The following is a 24,334-nucleotide window of genomic DNA, read 5'->3' as shown; positions in this document are numbered from 1 at the left end:
CTGACAAAAGGCACACCTGGAACTATGAGAAGAAAGTTGCCCAGCAGCTTATAGATGGCAAGCTCTTGCTGTTTATTTTTTCCAGTCCTCATTACATTGTTTCACTGTGCAACAGCACAGTTTGTAAGCGATTGAGCAAAAAAGTCCATCAATAATAGGAATACTTCCTCTCTAGCTTGGACAGTCTGTGCCACCCATGGTTCAATGTCAGTAAGATTAGGGAAGTCCTACATGCTGCTTTCTAGATCAACTGCAAGTTGCACAATGCACATTGTCTCTGATGACAGCAGATTTACGTGGCCAGAACAGGACATGCTGGGTTGTACAGCCACGTGTCACGATACCTCGGTGACCAACAAGACGAGTGTTCAGCACTCTGGTCTTACAAGAGCTTAGGTCTAGCTATACCCAGACCTTTTCTGTTGATTGTGCAACCGACTCTTGAACTATGGGCACATTATGGTTTAATTTTGACTCCACACTGTTTCTAATTACATACTGTTTTCCTATGGCTTGGGTTAAGCCTTCTTTTATCTTGTGCCTCTCGTCCTGAAGAATGCATTTACAAGCATTCTTGGGAAGAAGCCTGCTAAAAGCATTACCATACTTCGGCTGGACTTCCCATCAAATGACATTCGCATTCAGTAATTGTAAACTCATTTTTCCCACCTGACAATGCTTCGCACACTATTTTCTACTGTATTATTTTCAGTAGCGTGGTGCCTAAGCGTTATTCATTAAAATATTTGAATGAGAGGGGGAATCCTGGCCTTTCTCATTCAAATCCAATAGGTTAAAGATGTCGGTGTATGCAGGGGGGAAAAGAGCCTGATAATCCAAATTACTTCTTTCAGTACCCTTTTACATACCAACAGCTGCCCCGAGACTCATCCACCCTCTCAGCAGAGTGTGTGCCCAGCGTTACTTTGCATTCATGTCAGTTCTCAGCTGCTTTTGGTCTGAAGTAGAGGCATGCTTCATGCTGCCCGGAGGCAAAAGTCAATGTATTGTCTGCCTACACAAGCTCCAAATTGTTGAAGACAATTTCTGTTTACCCTTGGAAAAGATCCCATCAGAAACAATGGCCCAAGCTCTCTTGTTGTTTACAGCTCAGCTATTCTACAGAGAGCACAGAGCCGAACTTCAGCCAGTTTAGGGGGACAGTAATGCTGAGCTTCCTCATATGACAGCTGGAGAGGGCAATTTAAGTATGCAAAATTAATCCGAGCTTCTTTGGTGAACGTTTCCATATATATATACGAAAGATGAGTAAGTCAGAGAACTGGTGGACCTAGATGCAGAAAAATCCACCAAGGCTCTGCGCACACCTCGGTATCCTGGCACACACCGTGTGTGCGTGTACGCACGCGGACGCATCTGTCCATCTATCTGAGGAAAAAGGAGTCCAAAAGTAATTAGTTGCTAGGTTGGGAGCCCGGAGGGGGTTTTTAAGAGGGCATGACACATGCTTACAGCAAGTTTGTGCTGACAGGGCCGTGTGTAGCACCGTGCAGCAAGAGCGTTTGACACTGGCAAAGACTTTGCATAGGGTAAGGCCTGGCTACGCTATTAAAAAAAAGGGAAAGTTTCCATGACTTTTACAACCACTTTAATATCAGTCATGCGGACTGACCTGTGCTGTTCTTGTGCATCATCTTTCCAAATGATGGTAGTGATCTTACAGTGGACTGAAAACACGACTTTTAGAACAGATACTGGACAATATTTGCACAAAGTAAATTCTGAGCCTGTAAAAACAGAAGCCAGATTTTTGCTGATACAGTTCCTGAGCAAAAACTAAGCATGTGACTTTGGCATCCAGGTAGACCTTCAACGAGAGGGCTCCCTTGGTGTGAGCACAGAGCTCACTGTAGTTGGACAAGCCCCAATATTCAGGAATACACAATGTTTCATTTATCATCTGTAGAAACGGTTCCTCTCTAGCTTTAAAATGCTTGCTTTTTGCCACGCTGGTTAGAATAATAACAAATCTGAGTTAAAAAGCAACAACTGTTCCAAATCTAGTGAGCGAGAGAGCTGAATATGCCTCAAATTTTATGTCAACAAAAATACAGTAACCTTTTTTTCAAAGCTCAAAGTCCTGTAAATAAGATAAACTGTGCATCCAGTTAAATATTTGTTATGGAGAACTTCCATTCCGGCCACAAACTTCAGTGTAATTCAGCTCATAGACTTTATGTAAACACAAAAGCAACCCTAAACTTGGCTCCAAGGTTGATCACGTGTCTGGAAATTTGACACTGATCTCAACTGTGAGTTTTGAAATCCGTTTACTGAAAACATCTGGGCTCCACTTCTTCCATAAAATATCCTAAAAATGGAATCGCGATTAACTGCAAACTCCTCCTCTAGCTCCTTGGGCAAAACATTGTGCAAATTTTTCAGTCATTTCTTTTAGGTGCCCAAATTTCTACATCTGGGAAACCCAGGTTTTCACTGGGTGCTTACGGCACCGAGTGCAAATAGCTGGGTTACGCAGAACTGCTAGTTCCTGGAAAAACAGTCCTCGGACAGAAAGACAAAGGATATTTGAAGTTACTCTAGGAAATTTGCTTTGGAGACAACTGAACACTAAGCTGTTCTGATTCAGGAAAGAAGTCCCAAAGACAAAACAATCTCTAACAGTCTACAACGGGATTTTGTAGACAAGTAACATAAAACCCATTTTAGACAGACAAAAATCTTCTAAGTTGTGTTACGGTTTTTTTTCTCTCTCTGGAACATTTTTGCACACAGTCAGTCTAAACAAACTGCCCCAGGAGATTTCAGTTAATCTTAATTTTTTCAGAATACCCTTTTAATTAGATTCTTCTTCTTTGGCGTACTTCTAAAAATGTGCTTAAAGGCAAGAGAGTGAGGAAGAGCAATGTTAATAATACAATAATTCCGTCTGCCCGGCATGCCCAGAAGCAGAATTTGGTAAATGTACCAGCATGTGTCAGCCCCATTTAACCTAGTACCGAGCCTGACTCCAGTATCTGTGACTGAAAAGCTCTAGCTCCGATCCCAGTGACAGCCTGCGCACTAGGCGGACATACTGTAGCTTTCATAAGACAGATTTGCCAAGTTGCAAAAGCCACAATTAGTTTAACGTCGACGTTCCACCACAGGCCACAACCGCAGCGTTCACTATGCTGTCATCATCCTCTTGGAGTGTCATACCGCTTTCTTCCCCTCTCAGATTTACAAAGTCTTAAAACCAAGGGGTGGAGGGTGGGTATCATTCTCAGTCCCTATTTCTGTTGTACTTGACTTTTTCCTCAAATACTGAAAAGCTGGGAAAAAAACACGCGCTTACAAATAGAACCACCCAGCTCAAGTCAACAACCATAAGGAGCTTTCTCAATAGAGCCAAAAATCACCTCCTTCCTGTTACAAATTCCCCTGCAAAACACTGATGAAGTACTGAAGCCTTCATGAACGACCAGGCAGCTTTCATTCTGAGTAGGATACACAGGCAAAATGTCCTTTTTTAAACAGGAGGTTTCATTTGGGAATCTGTCAAAGAGATGAAGTTTAAACGGATGTCTGTCCCTTCTGCCCCTCAGGCTGGCAGCTGAGGCCATGGGTTCATTTTGTGAGGACGCAGAACAGGCACCCACGCTGGAGCTGGCAGGCTAATGGCACTATGCCTGGCCCCACGTGCGACACAGGGAGCCCCACTGCTCCCAGCACCGTGCCACGGTGCGCCGGAGGGTCGTCAAGCAGAAATAAATGGTGGCAATTCACTTGGCCAGCGAGAGACAGAGGCTGGGGGGGAAGCAAGGCAGCAATACAGCAGATCTGAGGTGAAACCATGCAGCTCTTCCAAAGCTTCCCTGTCCCTGTCCCATAAACCAGGCTATCCATCTGCCAATCCATGCTCATATGTGTAATTATTGCTCATCCCCACGATGCCATTTTTACAGTTTGTATATCATCGAATCTGAACAGACATTATATAGCATAGAGAGTAGGTGGTGTTTGCTTTTATATTTAGCCAGGCAGGCAAATTCTTTCAAGCACGATGAGAAGAAACAAGCTTTTACAGGGAACTGGCGGTTAAAACACCAGCTTAAAGAACATGCACCAGCCCGATAAAGCACCAGCTCCACCACAAAAACAAGCAGCAGCCCATGTCATGATCTCTCTCGGGCAGGACATGCTGATGGGGGCGGGGGGGGGGCACGTCCCAGCTGTTGTTGAGCAGGTCTCTCCAGGAACTCATTTCATGGCTTATTTAGAGGAAGTGACGAGATTAGATCATCGTAGTGGCTTAGAAGAACCGGAGGGATTTTCTCTATTGAGGTGAAGCACAGGTTGGTGAGGGCAAGCAGAAAGCAGAGGGCGTTTTCTGAGAGTCTGTGGGAAAAGCCGGTTCCTGTAACGGGACACTGAAAACACCCATGGGGTTTACGCAGCTGAGATGCAGCCACAACTCCGCAGGCTCCACACGCACACCCACTTGCACACCTTTCCTGCTGGATGTTACTTCCTCCTAAGCCACATCCAGCCCCTTGCCACCAGCATTAAAATATTTAAAAGCAGATCAAGGGACTCAAGTTGGATCTGCTCCTACGCGTGCTACCCGTGGAGCAGCTGGAGCAGCCAGCTAGTGTTGAAGTGCGGAGTATTTGTCCCTGCAAAGTCACCTCTGGATGCGCTGAACACAGCTTCTTCCACAAGCCAGCAGCACACGGTGGGCAATGATCCACTACCGCTTTCCCAGCTCTGTAACCACTTCTGCCCCGCATGCTGAACAAACTGGGCAAAAGGAGAGCCAACACCTTAGAACCTGGTTCTCCCTTTCCAAACTTAATCCACCACAGCATTTGTGGGGAAAAAAACACAATGGAACCGGACAGAGAGAGAAATAAAATGGGGAAAATACAGCAGCACGCTCTACTGGGGCAAGACCTGACCTTGATATTAATACATAGGATTGGATATGAGGACCATATAGAAGTCGTCATCTTCAACTCCGCAGATGTTGGACCATGCCCACAGATAGCAACGTTTCAGCAGCCACTAGAACAGTTAGAGAACAGGCCACCCGCTCCGTGCAGTCAGCCAGATAACACGGAAGGGCAGCTAGAGGTGCCGATATGGAAAGGAGTGCACAAACTCCCCAGAAATCACATCTGTCTATTTCAGACTGTAGCAGTGCTGTGCTGGCAGATGCTCTGCTGAACAGACCGGGAAGAATCCTTAAAGCCAGGCAGACCACTGGCCTCTTAAACCGTGGGCATCAGCTAACGTGTATTCGGTCAGCGTGCCGGAAAGATATTCCCACTAAAAGCTGTTATTATGAGTCTCGTGCGGTAGCAAATGATGGCAGTCTGCAAAGCTCTCAGACTTCTCTAGGATAGCAGCCAGTTTTATTTCAGAATTTAGACAGCCGGAGGAATTCTTTGCCTGGTCTAAGGAATCAGTCCCTCCCCTCAGTTGCTCTAGGTTATGAGTAGGCTTGCTCAGTCATGCATGGCCACACTGCCCAAAACCTGTTTAAATAGGCAGTGATGACCAAGACTGAAACCAGTCAAATCAGGAACTTGCCAGTCCGACAAGAAAAAAAAGATTTCCACGCCACACTTATTTAGCACAGGCTGGACTCCTTGCCTTTTGTTTGATGCTCTTGGCTGCTTCTAAAAGCCATTGCAAAGCCACCCGCAGGACAGCAGTAGGCTTGGAGTAAAGCTACGCCATGCAGCTGAAACATTCCCACAGCCTGAGGCTGTCAAAAAGGGGAGACTGCATTCCTCAAACACACACGCACCCCCACACACCTTATTGTCCTCTTTTGCCTGTCTCCAGCCACCCTGCTCACCCCACACTAGATTCAGTGGTCATCAGGGTCTCCACAGGCCAGTTCAGCTCATGAACCTAGAAGAAAACAGGAAAAATCAACCAGTTTTGGCCAGTTTCTAGGGTTGGCTCGGCCAGTGGATGAATCTAACAAGCTCCAAAGTCAAGCGCAGGGTGGGAGGACAGCAGGTTGCTCGATCGGTTCAAGCATTCAGCTTATGCCTTCATGCTGAGGTGGATGAGGGGTGCTGGCCAAGCTCCGGAGCAATGGGAAGCAGAAGGTGGGGGAAGACAGAAGTGAACTGCTTCAAAAGCCACAGCCAGAAAGTGAGTGTACAGCCTTCCTGAAAGCAGGGGGTGCTTCCTCACACCTGCTGTGGCCAAGCTGTTGGTTCCCAAAACTGCATGGGCTGTAAATCCTGTGCCTAATTTGGTCCATGTAACTTCCTGTTTAGACAAGCCACCTGAATTTCTGCTGGCTGTCACGATCCCACCAGAACACCTCCGCAAATGAAATCAAAGTTCCCAGCGTGAGTGTGCAAGCCAAGACAGAAAAAAAGCAACAACAAAACAGGAGGCAACCGCAGCCTGGCTCACAGGGGTCAGGCGGTGCAGGGCTGTGCTACGCGCCGATGGCAGTGAGGCACCGAGCATACTGCAGTGGCAGGGGTAGGACCTTCGGTGCCGTGGGGCAGACGGAGATGAGAGACAGCGAGGAGACGGCTCACAGACCGCCATTCCTCAGTTTGTGCTGAAACGGCAAAGGCATAACACCTAGAATTTGTCCAGAAGATGTTAAATCAGGCCCAAAAGGGAAGTGGCTGTAATGAGTTACAAAGCATGACTCCAGTCAGGAGGTGCAGATTGAGCAACAGGCTGACATCAGCTAAAACAACAGGATGGTGGAGGGAGTGGCTCAGATGCTAAACCATGTGGATGTTACTTAGATCACCGTGTAAAACAGAATTTCTGATTGGGAAGAAGAATTAGCCAGAATTGCAGCATTGTTACTTAATCCAGGAAACTTTGTCAGCCAAGTTGAGCTGTGTGAACTGGCTCAGCATGACCATGCAAAAAAGCTATCAGCCTTTTACTGGAAATCATAACCGACTGTATCCCTAGCCACAGCGAGGCATAACTAGCAGTGAAGACCACCTGATATTGGCAATTCCTACTTCTTTCCCTGCCCCTGTAGCTTCACTGTGGCTGAGATTCCCTGGAGAAGATGCTGTGTCACGTCCAGGTCCTTGCCCAGCCCTGGCTTACTCATTATCCCGAGTGCCTCACTTTCAGAAGCAAGGGTCAAACGGATTTGCCATAAAACCTTGTGCTTATTTAACTCCCAGTCTTATCACGCTCCTCTTCGATCGGTCAGGGCAGATCCGCAGACAAGGAAAAGGCCCTGTTAAAAAACAATTTTGGATCGAAGATACCCCATGAGCCAGACCTGCCCAGGTACACTTTGCCAGCAATTATGGCTGGTCCAAACAGTAAACAAGTGCTATTTGCTGGTCCTGCTGTTGAGCCACGGAGTTAGGGCAGCACATGAGGCCCTGCAGAAGATCTCCACCATTTCTCTAGCTTATTTGCCCAGAAACTCACTCGTTAAGAAAAGCCTGTGCTTACTCTCTGCTTTCTTCATCTTTTCATATACTTTGGAGTCACTAGGGTCTACCTCCCTCCCTGTAAATGTGAACATTTCAATCTAGGCAATTCTGTCATTCTGCGATTCTATGAACGGGGTGGATCATGGTTGTCAGCCTAGCAAAGGAAAGAACATCCACTTCCAGTGTTTTCTACTGAAGACCCTGAAGACCCTTCTCCTTTGCATCACCAGTCCTGCCTGTAACACCCTGGGTAATTACAAACTTCCTCAGGTGGAAAGGGTTCAATACCTTCTTGCTCTGCTCTAGAGGCCAGAAAAGCAGCTGGATCCAGAAGGATCCAGGACAGGAGAAAGGAGTACTTCAGCCTAAACTGGCCCACAGTCACATCACAGCAACACAACCACAAAATAACAAAGCTGACAAGCTAGGAACACAGCTGGAAATTCATGAGACTAAAAAGGAAGGGGACTGAGAGTCTGCCTGTTTCTACAGCCACATCCAGCCTAAGAAACACCAGAGACTGAGGAAGGGGACGAGAAAGTGACACCATCATTACTTTAGATCAACAGGAAGCTTTCTTTTCGTGTACTAAGTCCTTCAGAAGTGCCTTCTGAAGTTCTACCCCTTTCCCCATATCACCCTCAACCACAATCAGATAGACCTTTTTGTCTCAATCAGTTTCTGCTTTTTTCTTATGTAGGATTATCAGGATTGAGCAATAGCACCTACAGAAAGCATCTGAGCCCTAAGGGCTAGGAACTGGGAAGCAGACAGAATCTCTTCCTGACCAGCAGGTGACCTTTATTCATCTTCCTTCTTAAGAATGAGATAGCATTTCATTTTCAGGCAGCGTGTTTCGCCTGACGTCTGCAGTAACCAACTAAGAAAGGTGCTACTCATTTGCCAAGAGCAACTTTTAAAAAGCACCTTTTTTCACCTTCAAAAACCAGCGGATTGTCCTTGCGTTATACCGCCAGTCAGGGGGTATGTGAAAGGTTACAGCACTTAGCCTTAATTGCAGAGCTCAGTTGTCTTGCAAAGAATGCTGTCCTTTACGACTTTTTCCATCTTGCTTTACAGCACCAGGATTACAGTAAACAGCTAACACTCTGAGAAGTTACTTAGTCCTGACTCCCAGTACTCCTCCTCCTCCCATTTCAACCCCTTCCCCCCAAAACACAGAGATTTAAGAAAATTTGGGGGAGGGAGGAAGGACAACAGAAAGCTGCCAACCGCCAGCGGTGCCTTCCCGTATCATTACCATGGGCATAGCTAACACACCTGCCTAATCCCGTCATCGTAAAGCAAGAAAGCTCATTTTCCTATAAGTACTTTCCACTTTGTTGGTCTTCATATACATTAGCTCTGCTTCCTCAAGCTGTACAACTGTGTCATAACTCATCTGAGTCTTCTTTCCTTCAGCAGAGACAATCTTGGGTGACAGTTCTGCCTCCTCCGACTGCCAAAGGCTGCCTGTAACATCGGGGCATCTCCCTGCTCTCAAGCCTATGACCCAGAGCTCCTCCAGCTCAGTGTGACCTCCACTTGCCATTATAGCAAGCAAGCGCACTCTACTAGCCAGCAGGGCCAAAGAAAGCCACCGAGCACTCAGGTGGCCACACACAAACACGGTCCCTTCACAGCGGGTGACTCCCGTGAACCTCTGGGTGCTCCTTTTGACTTTTCACACACACACTTACTCTAGGAGCTTCCTCCTTCTTCAGGCTCAACCCTAGGTTTCCTGCAGCAGAGCCGCAGGTGTCAGATTTTATAAAAGTAAGTAATTTAATTGGATGGTACAGCAGCAGGGGCAGAAATCTCTGGGCAATTATACCCCTGCGATCTCTACAGCCACCCCTCACACACTGTTCACACGTCTTTTAGTCTTTGGAGTCTTATCTTGACTGCTCTTATCTTGTGGATTTGCAGACTCTGCTGAGGGCTGGAGCCTCCTTATCTTCTGGTTTTTGAACCCAGACTCTCTGGCAGAACCAAAGAATGGTTCAGGTTAGAAGGGACCTTAAAGCTCATCCAGTTCCAACCCCCTGCCCTGGGCAGGGACACCTCCCACCAGCCCAGGTTGCTCCAAGCCCGGTCCAGCCTGGCCTTGAACCCCTCCAGGGATGGGGCACCTACACAGGGAACTGAAAAGTCCCAGACTTAGAGAAAACACTACCAAAACATCAGTGTGTTATCAACATTTTTTTTCTTACACTAAAAGATTAAACACAGCACTGTACCACCTCCTAGGAAAATTACTAAGAAAATTAACTCTACTGAGGCCTAAAGGCTTTGGCAAATCGAGCTACTCACGCTCAGTAAAGCTGGACAAACGGCACAAATCACACCACATTGTAACCCTGAGTAATTTGTTCTAATTAAAACTCACTTATTTAAGCTAAACAAATAATCTCGCCCAACACGAACCAGAAGCCAGCACCCACCCCGCAGCCACCCCCTCCCCCATGAGGGCCAAGGGCGTGAGGGGCCAGGCCGGGCAAGCGGGAACAACCCCGGCACCAGGCCGCGTCCCACCCGGGAGGCACCGGGCCCCGTTACCAGCCCAGCCTCCGGCCCGGCCTCCCTCCAGGCAGCAGCGGGTGGCTCGGAGCAGGCCTGCGGCCCGGCTCGGGGCTCAGACGAAGGGCCGAAGGGCGGGCGGGGGCCGCGGTGAGGCCCCGCTGGGGCCTGCGGGGCCCCGGGCTACGCCGAGCCGGCCGCCGGGGTCTCCCCGGCCCGCGCTGCCGCCGCGCGGCCGGCAGGGGGCGCAGCAGGCAGAGGGGCTCCTATCGGAGCCAATCAGCGAGCTGCGGGGGCGGGAGAGGGGCGGACGCATGCGTCTCTGCCTCGGAGCATGCTGGGAGTTGTAGTCCCTAAAGTCCTTTACCCCCCCCCACTACCGCTTCTGGGGCCTGTGGGGAGCCCTCCGCGGCGCGGCGGGTGCTATCGACCGGCCGGGGCGTACAGACCCCTCCTCAGCGTCACTCGGGGGCCTGCAGGGTATTTTTCGGCACCCCACAGTGCGGCCGGGTGCCGGCCCGGCGTTGCTGTGGGGGATCAGGCTTCAGTGTCGCGGGGTGATGACGTCACCTCGGCGCCGCGCGGCATGCCGGGAAGCGTAGGCCGTGGAGCCGCTTCGAGGGGACGGCGGCTGGTGGCTGCGCTGCTGCCCGGCACACCGCCGCCGGGGGCGGCCCCAGCAGCCGCCAGCGCCCGGGCCGAGCTCTCCCCGTGAGGGTCCCACAGCAGCCGGGCCGCGGGCAGCCAGGCCCCGCGCTGCCCTGTGAGGGGGATGCGGCCCACACACGGCAGGGACAGGGTGGTGTGCGTCAGTGGTTGTCCAGGTTTGAGGTGAAACAGGACCAATTTTCTGTTCAGGAATTTTACTTTTAAGCTAAGCCTCTTCTAACTAACTGAAGTCTTCGAAATTAACAGCATATTGTGCAGAAACCGTTTGCTGTCAGAGTGATTAGACCTGATGATGCCAAGGAATGGTATGCGGAGAGGCTCTTCCTTACACTTGGTGCTGTAACAGCCAAGGTCGGCTCACTTCTTTGCCTTTTTGGAGGGTTGGAAGAGGAAAAGAGTAGAGGAGTAGAGCGGTCGCATGTGTGGAGAGGAGGGGCAGGACAGGTGACCCAAAACTGACCAACGAGGTATTCCATCCCATCTGCGTCAGACTCGGTATAAAAGCTGAGGGATCAAAGGGGCGGCTTTTTCTTCAATGGCCGGTGTCCGAGGAGGATTCTGTCTCTTCCTCTGCCTTTGATCCCGATCTGTGCGCGTATTTCTTTATTATTATTTTATTAATATTTTCATTAAAATAGTTTAGTTGGGTTTTTTTTCTAAACTCATAAATCTCTTCATCTCTTTCTCTCCCCCCTTTGGAGAGAGAGATGGGGGAGACTATCTGTCATTCTCATCAGCCGGTCTGGCCCAAACAACGCCAGTATTGAGTACCCACCCACAAGTGACAAGACAGGATTTCACAAGCGCCAGGGTAAGCGTTTGCGTGGTCACTCCTCTGGTGGGACACAGAGGAGGCTCCGCTGCCCAGGTGTCAGGATTTGGCTAGGGCTGGCTGCTAAAACGAAGGACAGATGCTCCCTTTTACTTTTCTCCCCTTCAGAGAGAGAGGGATGAGAGAGGAAAAGAGACTTAAGAGTTTAAAAAGAAACTAAACTACTGTAATGAAAATATTAATAAAGTAATAAAAGGAAATAATGAAATATATACAATATATAAACAAAACCATGTCTAGCTCCCACGATGATAATCACGTCGCTGGCAGGCACTGGGAAAGTTCCAGACTGGACTCAGTGATGGACGGGAACTGGATTCTAGATCTCGATTCAGGAACAGACGGATCCTAGAGTCACAGAATGGATCAGGATCAAAGGCAGACAGACAGAGCCCTCCTCAGGCGCTGGCCACTGAAGGAAGAGGCTGAGCCCTTTGCTCCCTCAGCTTTTATACTGAGCGTGATACGGACGGGATGGAATATCCCGTTGGTCAGTTCTGGGTCCCCTGTCCTGTCCCCTCCTCCCCACACGTGTGACCGCTCTACGCTTTTCCTCTTCCAACCCTCCAAAAAGGCAAATAACAAAGTGAGCTGTTGGGTACAGGCACCAGTGCGCTACAAAAGCATATCTCGACGTCGGTGTATGTGTTTTGTGACGCTGCTGATACCATAACCATCAACAAGCATTTTGTAACACAGTTAAGCAGAAATAAAAAAAGTAATTATGCTGCGAGAAGAGAGACAAGGGCGTGAGGTACAGAGGCAGAAACAGAGTAGGGAAAAACATATGGAAGTGGTAAAACCTTCAAGGACGCCTGGTGAAACCTGAACAAGTCCAGTCCTAAAAATACGATAAACTATATCATGAGCAGATGAGATTCCTCTCTCTCTCGAGGGTGTGGCAGAGCTGGCTGCCAAGTAAGGGAAGTCAAAAAAAAAATAATCTTTTAGTTTTCCAAATTATGTGTTAAATTTGGAAAACAACCTACAATCACACCCAGGTGTAGCAGTTATCCGAGTTGGACTTTTCTTTAAAACATCTTGGTTGAGAGTTGTCTCAATAATTGTAAACCGCAAAAATATAACTTTCTGCTGCATTTGTGGTAGACTATGGAGAGTGAGGAGATGGAGATCCTTCTGGGATGGGATCCATCCACCTGGGCTTCTGTTTTATGATAAGGTGAATCACCTTCTAAGTTGACTACATTTTCCCAAATAAGCCTAGTTCGGATGTAAATATTCCTAACAAGCCACCTACATTTAGTCAGGTGGATCCCCTCACTTGTATTTTTATTGTGTATGGCACAAAAAACACTCTATATCTTTTCACTTCTAGGAAAATCACTGAGAAAACAGTCTTCTCTCTACTGTTCTCCTTAGGGCATCCTTCACCTCTTTGTTCCTCAGGCTGTAAATCAGCGGGTTCAGCATGGGACAGACCACGGTGTAAAAGGCAGAGATGACTTTGTCAGTGTCCAGCGAGTAGCTGGAGCTGGGCCATAAATAGGTGAAGAGGAGGGAGCCGTAGAATAACCCGACGGCCGTCAGATGGGAGGTGCACGTGTAGAAGGCTCTGTGCCTCCTGTTTGCCCCGTGGACGCAGAGGACGGTGCTGAGGATGCAGGCGTAGGAGACGACGATGGTGAGGAAGGTGCTGGTTTGTATGAAGCCGCAGAGGGTGAAGAGGAGGACCTCGTTGACGCGTGTCTTGGAGCAGGAGAGCTCCAGCAGCGGGGGGATGTCACAGAAGAAATGGTTGATGGTGTTGGGGCCGCAGAACGACAACGTGAAGGTGAAAGACGCGTGCATCAGCGAGGTCAGACCCCCACTGAGATAAGCCCCGGCTACTATGGAGGTGCAGACCCTGCGGGACATGGCAACAGTGTAGAGAAGAGGATGGCATAGGGCCACGTAGCGGTCGTAGACCATCGCAGCCAAAATGAGACGGCGAAGGCGGCAAAGGGAAACATCTGTGTCGCGCAGCCGATTAAAGAAATGGTCTTGCGCTGTGCTAACAGATTCACCATCAGCTTGGGAGCAATGGCAGGTGAGCAGCTAAGGTCTAAGAAAGAAAAATTGCTAAGGAAGTAGTACATGGGGGTATGAAGGCAGGCGTTGAGCTGGACGAGTGCAATGGGGCCGATGTTCCCCACCAAAGTGGTGGAGTAGACGAGTAGCGAGAGGCCAGACAAAGGTAGCTCCACCTCCAGACGGCTGGAGAAACCCAAGAGAACGAACTCGGTCGGTGCGGTGCAGTTTTCTTGAGGGATTTCATTACCATGTGTTTGGCTGTGGAGACATAAGATTTGTCGGGGGATCAGTCAGTCCTGGTGGGTGAGCGGCGCACAAACACGTTATGACCTTCGTGAGATAGAGGTAGTGGAAATGTGAGCGTCTCACCCAGTATCAGAGGGGGAAACCAGTGGCTTAGATGATGCCCACCGAAAGGAAAGCTTCGGAGGGCATCCAAAGAGAGCTTTACAGACACACTTTATGTGTGGAATCCCTTCCTGTACATTCCTTTCATATACACAGAATCCTCAGGTGGGATTTTATTTAAGAGCTAGACCACAGTGCAGGCATAGAAGAAACTTTGTGTGATATATCACTTGAGGAAAAACGCACTATTTGAGTAAAACAGTTGCTATTTACCTGTGTGAACAGTCGAGTAAGGTGTTCAGGCACAGTTAATAATGACCTTTCTGAGGCAGCGCTGAAATTGAACACTGGGAAAAAAAACTTCTTGAAATGCTGGAACATAGCAGATTTTTTTTTTTTTTTTTTGACAAAAAGACGTAATTAGTTTGGAACAAACAAAAACCACTGAGTTTAAAATAAAATACTGCATCTCCTTCCGGGATTTCTTACAAGTATTCTGTGGGTTTATTCTCCTGAGGCTGATTAATTCTTAAGCAATTGATGAAAAGGAAAGCCATGAATATCAGTTTTAAATATTCAAACACAAGTATTCTTAAATTTTCCAAGGAATTTTCCCCAATTTTTTTTTCTTTTTTTTTTTTTTTTGGCTGCAACTGTTAATTGAATTTGAGTTAGACTCAGTCCCCTAGAAAATTAATTCTGGGTGTTAATTTTACCTTTCCAGAAAAAGCGTGTAATTTAACTTAACTTTCCAAGAGTTGAGACACGTTTCTGCTGGACACATTCAAGGCAGGGCAGGTGTATCTTGCTCACTTTTACATTTACAGGAAATATAAGGATTACTAAAGGACATCTAACAGAAGAATTCCAAACACCGGTCAGTTAAATAATGCTGTAAATATCAACGCTATGTGAACAGAGGCACAGACAAACCAGAAATATCTATGTTCCTGAAAAAAAAAAAGAAAAGATAATAATCTAAGCTGATTTATTCAGGAAAGCATCCAAGATGGTTAGAGTCGAGTCTGGGGGTTCAGAAAGGAGGGTTTCAGCTCCCAGCTGTGTTTCTAGGCTCTCCAGGTGCGACGGATCTCACCTGTATTTGGCTTTCCAGAGGTTGGTCTGAGCACACCATCTTCAGCTCCATCCGTAACCATCGCGGAGGGGTCGGTGGGATGCATCGTATCCTGGCTACGTGCGCGGCTGTTGAGGAGAAAGGAAGCCCGGACGACCAGTACAGAACCATAGAATCGCCCAGGTTGGAAGGGACCTTTCAGATCATCGAGTCCAACAATCAGCCCAACTCTGACCAAACCGATGTAAATTCGCTGCCAAAATTTTAGATGGTTACCCTCGAGTGAGGTGAGTCCCGTTTTAGACAGCTTTGTTTTTTCAACGTCCTTCATTCTTGGTGCATCCTCAAATCCAAATCATTTTGCGGGGGTGACTCTTTACGCCAGAAAATGTCTTGGGTGACTCAGGTCGTGGCATCGGTCCCCCAGTTACGTTCCTAGAATGAGGTGACAAGTTCCACAAACTTTCGGTTGGGTTTTATTTTCAGCCAAGCCCAGTTCAACAGGGACCATGTAATGTTACAATTGATTTTGACACTAACACAGGCAATTTGCGAGATTTCTGGGAGAAGTAAAAAAAAAAAAAAAAAAAAGAACGTTTCAGCCCTGAAAAATCTTCCACACTTACGCAACGTGTGGCTGTTTCTTCCTGTTTTCGGCCTGAAATTAAGGCACGGAAATTCTAGCAGCTGTTAACAATTCAACGGGCTCTGATGATGACCTGCAAGAGATTTCAGTTCCCAGATCAAAATTTAGGTGCAAAACATTTAAAAAAAAAAAAAAGCCAAACCAAAACCAAAACCAAATCCCCTCTTTTTAAAGATACATCCATAGTTATTTTTTCTTTTGTTGCATCATAACGCAGCAACGCTTTTCCTTTACTGCATCTGAAATTCATTCAGTCGACAAGGCAACTGACTTAGAACATTTTCTACACAACTCCCTGAATGGAAGGAAATTTTACTTGTTAGGAGACTTACCTGCTAGGGAAATATTTGGTTGTTTGTTTTTTTTCCTGGATGCGGAAATGTTCCTTTTGGGGAATATCACAGGTTTTATATCTTCCTTTTGGACACGGGAGACCACGATGTTCTCGAGGGAAGAGCAGAACAAACAAAATGCTACCGGGGTTGTCTCAGTGCGGAAAGGTTTCCATGAAATGATGCGCTCAGAAGATATTGTGAGCTCTTTTGGAAATGCTTCTAATATTTCCTTGGATGGGAAACCCAGAAACACTCTTTTTTTTTTTTTAAAGCATCAAAACGGTGCTGAAATGAGGATGGACCTTTTGGCAGAATGGAATCCCAACCTGTGATCTGGAGTCAGGGATAAAAAAAAACACACCGTCGCCTTGAAGCTGCCACTTTTTGGAAAAAAAAAAATAAATTAAAAAAAAATTCAAATGCATCTCAAAGTGATTGTGACAATTTAGAAAACGGAATTCAGTCACTCATTAGAACTTTTGGTTATGATTATGACGTCTCAAATTAAAAGGTGCTGGTTCTCACCTGCTAAAGCCCCTGTGTAATACAGGAATTATACGCCCAGAGGAAGATTTAGAGCAGTTTAACTTGTTATCTTACTCGTTTTTGTTGTTTTGTTTTTTGTTTTTTTTTTTAAAAAAAAGAGCTAATCCTTGTTCTTTCATAGAAGAGTTGTGATATTAATTACAATGAATAAAATAAGACTATCCAGCAGCTATCTAGGTGGACAGAAACAATAAAAAAGGCTTTCAATTCAACCCCTCTTTTTCTGTGAGGAAAGGTGGGTAACTCCTTCAACATTTTTATTCTCCAACTAACAAGCTTTATTTGCATTCCGTGCCTTTTCTATCCTTCTGTCTAGCTCCTGTGTGCAATTTCTGTTCGTAGGCGAGCACTTAAGGTCTTACAGTTTTACGTCATCTGACCCTGAGCCGTTCCTCCCAGCGGTGCCTCCAATAACATCTGAACAGGATGAGGACAACTTTGGATGGCGTGCAGTTTGCGTTGGGCACAACACCAGACCTCAAAAAAGGCCACGAAGGTCAGAGGAACCCTAAAAACACATGAAAATTCATCTCAATCAGGTTTAGGCATCTAAAAGTTATTAATCTAAGTTAGTTGGGTTCTTTTAGCTATCATTGGCAAGAAATAGGCCCTTCCAAAGGACAACTCATCCCGTCGTAAAATAAGTTTGTAAGGAAAAGGGCACGTATTGCTTTCTCCCTCCCTGCAGTGACTATAAAATAAACCCAGATGGCTACGTTAGGCTTGCATAGCTCTATTTTATGCTGCTGAATTTAGACAAAATGGATCCAACGCACAAGGTTGTGCTTGGACCTTCGGAAACTCCAGGGAGGGGCTAAACCACGACACGTGGCAGGGATGTAACGGATGCGGTGGCTTGGGGAAGGGCAGCAATGAGGGAAAGCCCATCCAGGAGAACAGGGGAAAATGACCACGTTTGGATTGTTATTCGTAACTCTTTCATTTAATGTTCTTAGTACGGGGTTCGTCACTCAAACAATTAAAAGTTACTTGTCGAAGCCTAACTTCTAAGCTGTTCCTGTAATCCACGGAGAGAAATAATCACTGAAATCCTAGAAAGTAACCAGAGCACAAACATCCTAATTTTGGCTACCGTGGGCATTGTTGATGTGAATTCAGGAGAGGATTTGGTATCTCTTCTGGTCCAGTTGTGATTTCAGGGACCAGTTGTGTGTCTAGTATTAATCAACTATCCCAGATGACCATAGACTGTACATCAGCAAAAATACGTCTTAGTGGTCTGATAAGGAAGACTGCCAGCGATGTGAACTATCTTTAGATCGAATAAAGAGAATGCGGACTGGAATTCGTCTCGCCTGTGTTGGTATTATTTCATGGGGGCCAGCAAAAACCTGAAATAATGATTATCCTCCTTCCAGATCTCATACAAAGGCTGAGCATTTCTTGAGGCCACCAGTCCTCTGCAGCCCGTCGCTCCCTATGACCCCGTGACTTAGAGGGTCTGTGGCCAGAGAGAAAGTGCCACCTATGGGAGAATAACACAAAGCAAAAGCTGCAACTTATTGTAAAAATCAATTATTATCTAGAGAAGAATATGACTCCTCTGCTTATGTTCTGGAGTTTTAGTTCACTGTCGTTACTTGCCCTGGTTGAGCAACACAGGATTAATTCCTCTTTCGGTAATTTTACTTTTCAGTAAGTTCTCTTGTAATGCTTGGGAAAACTTCATTTTTAGAAGACTCTAGTGTCCCAATTGATGAAAATATTTACTTTACAGCCAGCCGTGGTATGGGGGTGTCAAGGTCTCAGCATTTTCGAGCTCACCAGGTGCAGGGATGAGGAGGAGCGAGACCCGGGCACTTGCCCCAAGCTGCCAACAGGGTTATTTCAGACCAGGAATGTCACATTCGATATAAATCAAAAAGTTTGCCGAGGACTTCCCTCCCTCCCCCTTGCTGGCTGCCATCCTGAGCATTCCTTGCTCCGGTGCCGGAGCCCTGAGCCCTTCCCTTCCTCCCGCAGCCGCAGCGCTTGCAGGGTCCCACATTGGCTGTCCCTGCCGGGTGTCCACAGATTCCTGTGATAGAATGGGCTGGGAATAGTCCTTGTGTATTTTATATTGGTATTGGGATCAATATTGCTTCTTCAGTATTATTAATGTTAATTATTTAGTCTTATTCTATTAAATCTGTTTATATGTCAACCCCTTGGTTTCCTTGTTTTTTCCCCGATTCCCCTTCCCGGGTGGGGAGGGATCACTGGGTGGGAGAATAATTGTCTAACCGACAATAAGTTGTTGTGGGTTCCTCAAACCATAACATTACTTTTTTCCTAATGAGCTCCGTCTTCGTGAACCAAAGACCTGAGCATACTGCAACCATTGCATCACTCGGTGGGATCCCGCCGGGACATCTCCAGCACTTAAGGAAAGTCGGTTTTGAAAGTCGATTGTGAAGACCTCCCCATTCCCAGATGATGGTGCATCCATCCCACCGGGAGTCAACACCAGGTGGGGAGGAGCAGAGCCTGCCACCACCTTACTTGATCCTGTACTCAGAGCTTCTCTCAATGCCGTTGTGCAGCCAGCTTCCTAGCAGCATTTGTTCCCGAGGAAAAGAAAGCATCATTTTTAATGTTAGTTTCCAAGGTAGGAACTGTATCTATAGCCTGAAATATTATAAAAATCTCTCAGAGTGTTAATTATGTCACTGTTTTATTCTCTATCCTTACTCTGTACTTTAAATCTTGCACACAGAATGCACATAATTGCAGTCTATGCTCATATACGTAAGAGTAAAAAAAAAATTCATTAATGAATTTTCATATAAGGAATGCTAAAAGTTAAGTAAAAAAAATAAAAATAAATGCAGTCATAGAGAGGACAATTGCTTTGACCTGAGCTGGATTCTTTTTCTTATTTTGGAAAACAGGAGAACAAATGCTTGAGAATGTCCACGTGGCTTCTTTTCGTAAGATGCGGAGACTTTTGGACTCTCACTCCCGGAAGTTTGCACGTAGAGTGACAAATGACATTCAGGTCAGTGCTTCTCGAGAGAGGTCTGTGCCCTCAGCCGGGGCAGACGCGCGATAGCCGCAATTCAGCCATTCTCTGTGGTCACAGCAGATGCAGGGTTGGTTCAAGACTCAACCATGTGTTTAATTCTTAATCTCAAACTACCAGAATCCACAGGAGTTCTAATATTGGCTCGATGAGCCCTGAAATGTGGGGTTACCACAAAAGAAGAATTTTTTTAACCGCATCAACTGGTCATACAGACCGTGGTGTTGGTCACTACAAACAGCCCAACTGACATGTCTAGAATTTCCTAAAACACAGAAAAGGATTAGCAGCCAAGCTGTTGGGCTCGGCAAGTTGCTGCTGATCAGTCAAAGTGCTGTTACTGTCTGAAACTGCACTCTTAATTACTCTCAATACAATGCAAAAAGCTTAAGAGATATTTCTGACATTCAGTTGTTTCAGTAAGAAGCTCCAGCATTCATTTAATACACCTACAATTAACAGTTCTCATTTTCTGGTGAACTCTGAACAGAAACGTCAAAGCAAGACCACAATCTGAGAACAAGAGAAGCATTTTTCTTGAAGCCAACGTCTAAAGAGAAGCAAAAAGGTAATCATGAGGTTGGAGTGTTCTTTCCTTAGTTTCGCCCATAGACACGCTGGTGTCGAGGATGCCTGTAAAGTCTGATGGTCTGATTTGTCTGACTGAATATTATCCCCTACAGAGACAGACTTCTACGTTTCACCTAATCAATGCGTGCTCTGCATCAGCAGCGATGAGAAACCAGCACCTCTAAGAAGCAATTCATCTCACCCCAAAGTAAGTAGACATTTTAAGTACCTTACATGAATGTTGCCTTAAAGTGCCTACTGCTTTTCTATGTCTAAATGAAGCCTTGAAGGGCTGCCTCAAACATAGCTGCCCACCTAGGAAGGAGGTAACGTTATAGGCAAGATGAATTCTGCCTTCAGTGCCGGCTCCTGTGTTTCTTTCAATTTATACGCAACTCCTTTCTTAATGTTGGACAAAACAAGTGTGATTCCAGCACAGGACAGGAGCGGGACCAGAGGAGGCCACGAGGATGATCCGAGAGCTGGAGCCCCTGTGCTGGGAGGACAGGCTGAGAGAGCTGGGGGTGTTCAGCCTGGAGAAGAGAAGGCTCCGGGGAGACCTTCCAGCCCCTTCCAGTCCCTCAAGGGGCTCCAGGAAAGCTGGGGAGGGACTCTGGAGCAGGGAGGGGAGCCATGGGATGAGGGGGAACAGTTTTAAACTGAAAGAGGGAAAGTTTAGATGAGATAATAGGAAAGAAATTTTTCACTCTAGGGGTGGTGAGCCCCTGGCCCAGGTTGCCCAGAGAAGCTGTGGCTGCCCCATCCCTGGAGGGGTTCAAGGCCAGGTTGGATGGGGCTTGGAGCAACCTGGGCTGGTGGGAGGTGTCCCTGCCCAGGGCAGGGGGTGGCACTGGATGGGCTTTAAGGTCCCTTCTAACCCAAATCATTCTGTGATTTTTGTCAGCACAGACTTACAGACTCTCCGTTACCACTAACGGGTTCAGGGACACAGGGCAAGGTCCATGTCTACGCTGCCACTGTCTTCTCCTTTGAGTTGTTATGTTTGGAATCAGCAAATAAACTCTAATGAAATTATCACCTGTTTTTTAACATAAACTGCTTTTCTACATGGATTTTTTTTTAAATCTGGGCGTATCTTCCTGTGAGGACTTCTCAGAACTGCATTGGCCAACTTAAATGTCATCCGTGGAAGCCGAGAGCAATTTCTTACTCCATTATTTAATAACAACAGAGCAGGTAACCAGAATCACGCTGTTATCCCTCCTGAGCACCATGGACACAGATAAGTATTTCAGAAAATTGAACAACAGAACAAAGCAGGAAATATTTAAAAAAAAATATCAGAATGAATAACAAGTTCCTCCTCTTTCCTGGAACAATCTCAGCAACGGAACAAAAGTAATCGTTCTTTGAGACTGTGATCACAGAAGCGTTAAATGCAGAACAGCAAGTTTATCCAGAGAATTGGGTTAAGCATCCAGTTCTTGCATACTAACAGATGGCTAGGTTTCCATGAAATATAAAGCAGCATCCAATTTTCTTCTCCTACATCCCTGCACAACGTTCATTATGACTTGTTCTTCTATCCAGAGTTGTAACTTCTCTTGTTTGATTTTTCTCCCTCTTAAAAGATTCAGGTTCATTAAGGGAATGGTCGGAAGAAACAAGACAACCGTTGGTGAGTTCATTCTCTTGGGAATCACAGATATTTGGGAGCTGCAGGTCATTCTCTTTGTGCTGTTCCTTCTGATTGGTGTCGCCTCGTTGGTGGGGAATCTCGGCATGATTGCGTTAATCAGGCTTGACTCTCGACTCCACACCCCCATGTACTTCTTCCTCTGCCACCTCTCTCTGGTAGACCTAGGTAATTCCTCAGCGGTTGCTCCCAAAATGCTAGTGAGCTTCTTCAAAGAAAGAAAAGCCATCTCCCTGCCCGGGTGTGCGGTCCAGATGTACTTTTGTGGTGTCTGCATAATCACCGAGTGCTACCTGCTGGCTGCAATGGCCTATGACCGCTACGTGGCCATCTGTAACCCTCTGCTCTACGTGGCCACCATGTCTCAAAAGGTTTGTGTCCAACTGGCTGTGGGATCCTACCTAATATCTGCTGCGAGTCAAACAGTGCTTGTCAGCTCAGTGTTCAGTTTACACTTCTGTGGTCCTAATGTCATCAATCACTTCTTCTGTGACATTCCTCCGCTCCTGAAGCTTTCCTGCTCCAGTACCACTCTCAATGAACACGTGCTTTTCACCATTGCTGCTTTTATTGCACTCAGCACTTTAATATTCATTGTTGTCTCTTATGGTCATATCCTTACCACTGTCCTGAGGAGCCGCTCCTCAGAGGGAAGGCAGAAAGCTTTCTCCACCTGCGCCTCACATTTGACATCAGTCTCAGTTTTTTACGGGACTATGATCTTTATGTACCTCCGCCCCACTTCCAGCTACTCCCTGGACCAGGACAAAGTGGTGTCCGTCTTCTACACCCTGGTGATTCCCATGCTGAACCCCCTGATCTACAGCCTGAGGAACATGGAGGTGAAGGATGCTCTCAAGAGACGCCTAGAAAAAGTGCTTGTTTCCTTTAGAAATCAAACCGGTAAAGAGGTGCCATAAACTAAACAAAATAAATTTGGGAAGTCATGAATTTCAGTCTCCATTTGGCTGCTGACTATTTAAACTAAAAGCGAGAAGATGACAGCAATGATGAGGACCCACGTGCTCATGCGTGTCATTGCTACAAGGTACAGTGAGCCACTGCCTTCTTTCTTCTCTGCCAGAGTGTGGCTATACTGTCTGATTTTACCCTTAAACCCACTAATTATACTCAAAGCCTCACATACACTCCTTTCCCACAGGCCACCCCCTACCTTAAATACACAGTATTCTTTGTGTCACTCCATAAGGAGCTGTATTTTTCAGATTGAGAAGCATCCCTCACATTATTTAGCTCTTCTGGCAGATCTTCAAGAGGGAACAATGGGGCAAAGAGGAGATCCAGGTCCTCAGGGAGGTTTGCTAAGAATAAATCGGGGCTAATGTGTTTGAAACCAGGAACATTTCCAATTGACAGCATAGCCCGAGTCTGCAGAAGCCAGGTTTAACATTACCAATGAGCAGTGCTGTTTTAAGATCAAATTAATGAATGCTACACGTGTGCATTCCCCAGATGAGGTTCAGCAATCAGACACAGCTTGATGCAATCAATTCTATGTGACACCTTTGGCTTAAGGTCATCAGTCAGATTTGGTAACTACAGGAGCTGGGGGTGGGCAGACAAGAAAACTGTCTTGAAGGAGAGACTTTTTTATTGGTTATACTAAAGCTGACCAGAAACTTTCATAAAACAGCTCACCAATTGGATGGAATTGTGATGTTTCTAGAAGACAATTTAGCTTTGTAGAGGTTTGCAAGAATTTTTGTATTGCTAGTACAGAAAACCCACCTACTTAAAAACTAAACAAAACAAAAAAAAAACCAAAAAAAGCCCAACAAACAAAAAAAATTGCAAGCCCCAGCTGTGGATTTAAATAGAAAATGTCATCTACGATGATGGATCACCACTCACAAATATTTACTCATTAGCAAAACGAATGCCAGACCACACCACACCAACTGAAGTCCTTAGGAGCAGCAGAGGTCTCAAAATACTTTTGAGAGAGTCTTTCTATGCACCACACTTAAGAATAATTACCTTAGGAGATGCGTATTTCACCTCTTTGATAAAGAAGTGATCAGGGACAAGTAAATAGGAATTGCCCATTTCCCTGTTAGATACACAAAATTACGGGATGTGAATTTTAGCCAGGTAGAAACAGAGTGGCTCCAACACACTAATGACACAACGTTCATCTTAGAAAAGATATTTTGGAGGGCGACTAGTCCCCAGCCTGATGTCAAGCTTACTGAACAGGCCATGAAAAACTCCTGGACATGACACGCAAAACCACCGGACATAACAAGTACACAGTGAGGAGCTGTCGAATTGACAGCACCACGGATATTAGGAAAAATTTCTTCATTGAAAGGGTTGTCAAGCGTTGGAACAGGCTGCCCAGGGAAGTGGTGGAGTCACCATCCCTGGAGGAATTTAAAAGCCGGGTAGACGTGGTGCTGAGGGACATGGGTTAGTGGTGGGTTTGGCAGTGTTGGGTTGATGGTTGGACTCGATGATCTTAAATGTCCCTTCCAACCTCGACACTTCCATGATGGATGGACAAATTTCACCAGCAGTTAGGAGGGCAGCAGAGGTGGGCAGGCTTCACAGATGGTTGAAGGGGAAGCGTGGGCACCGTTTGGGGAGCAGATCCTTATGAGGCCAGCAGTGCCTAGGAACCATACCAGGAGCACTGCATAAGACCTAGTTT

The 24,334-nt window shown here is 46.4% G+C and overlaps 2 protein-coding genes and 1 long non-coding RNA gene across 3 annotated transcripts; 2 read left to right on the top strand and 1 right to left on the bottom strand.

Moving 5' to 3' along the window:
- Nucleotides 1-12,774: 12,774 nt before the first annotated feature.
- Nucleotides 12,775-13,544, bottom strand: LOC128909240 (olfactory receptor 5AS1-like). Its single transcript, XM_054200649.1, is given in 2 exon segments — nucleotides 12,775-13,379; nucleotides 13,382-13,544. Coding segments are annotated over 2 exon segments (753 nt in total). The 5' UTR covers nucleotides 13,530-13,544.
- A 5,237-nt stretch (nucleotides 13,545-18,781) lies between these two features.
- On the top strand, nucleotides 18,782-20,503 carry LOC128909241 (uncharacterized). Its single transcript, XR_008466299.1, has 4 exons — nucleotides 18,782-19,022; nucleotides 19,306-19,412; nucleotides 19,927-20,004; nucleotides 20,120-20,503. It is a non-coding gene; the product is annotated as an uncharacterized LOC128909241 (long non-coding RNA).
- A 178-nt stretch (nucleotides 20,504-20,681) lies between these two features.
- On the top strand, nucleotides 20,682-22,583 carry LOC128908162 (olfactory receptor 1019-like). The gene has a single exon (XM_054197798.1). It carries the CDS (start codon nucleotides 21,480-21,482, stop codon nucleotides 22,581-22,583), a length of 1,104 nt encoding a protein of 367 aa, XP_054053773.1. The 5' UTR covers nucleotides 20,682-21,479.
- Nucleotides 22,584-24,334: the final 1,751 nt, after the last annotated feature.

This window comes from Rissa tridactyla, chromosome 4 (assembly GCF_028500815.1).
Source record: "Rissa tridactyla isolate bRisTri1 chromosome 4, bRisTri1.patW.cur.20221130, whole genome shotgun sequence".
Classification (NCBI taxonomy): domain Eukaryota; kingdom Metazoa; phylum Chordata; class Aves; order Charadriiformes; family Laridae; genus Rissa; species Rissa tridactyla.
The sequence above is the reverse complement of the archived record's forward strand: the minus strand, read 5'-3'. Positions and strand labels throughout refer to the sequence as shown.

Excerpts from the sequence above, each read along its gene's own strand:
- LOC128908162 (XM_054197798.1), top strand. The coding sequence starts at position 21,480 with ATGAAATATAAAGCAGCATCCAATTTTCTTCTCCTACATCCCTGCACA.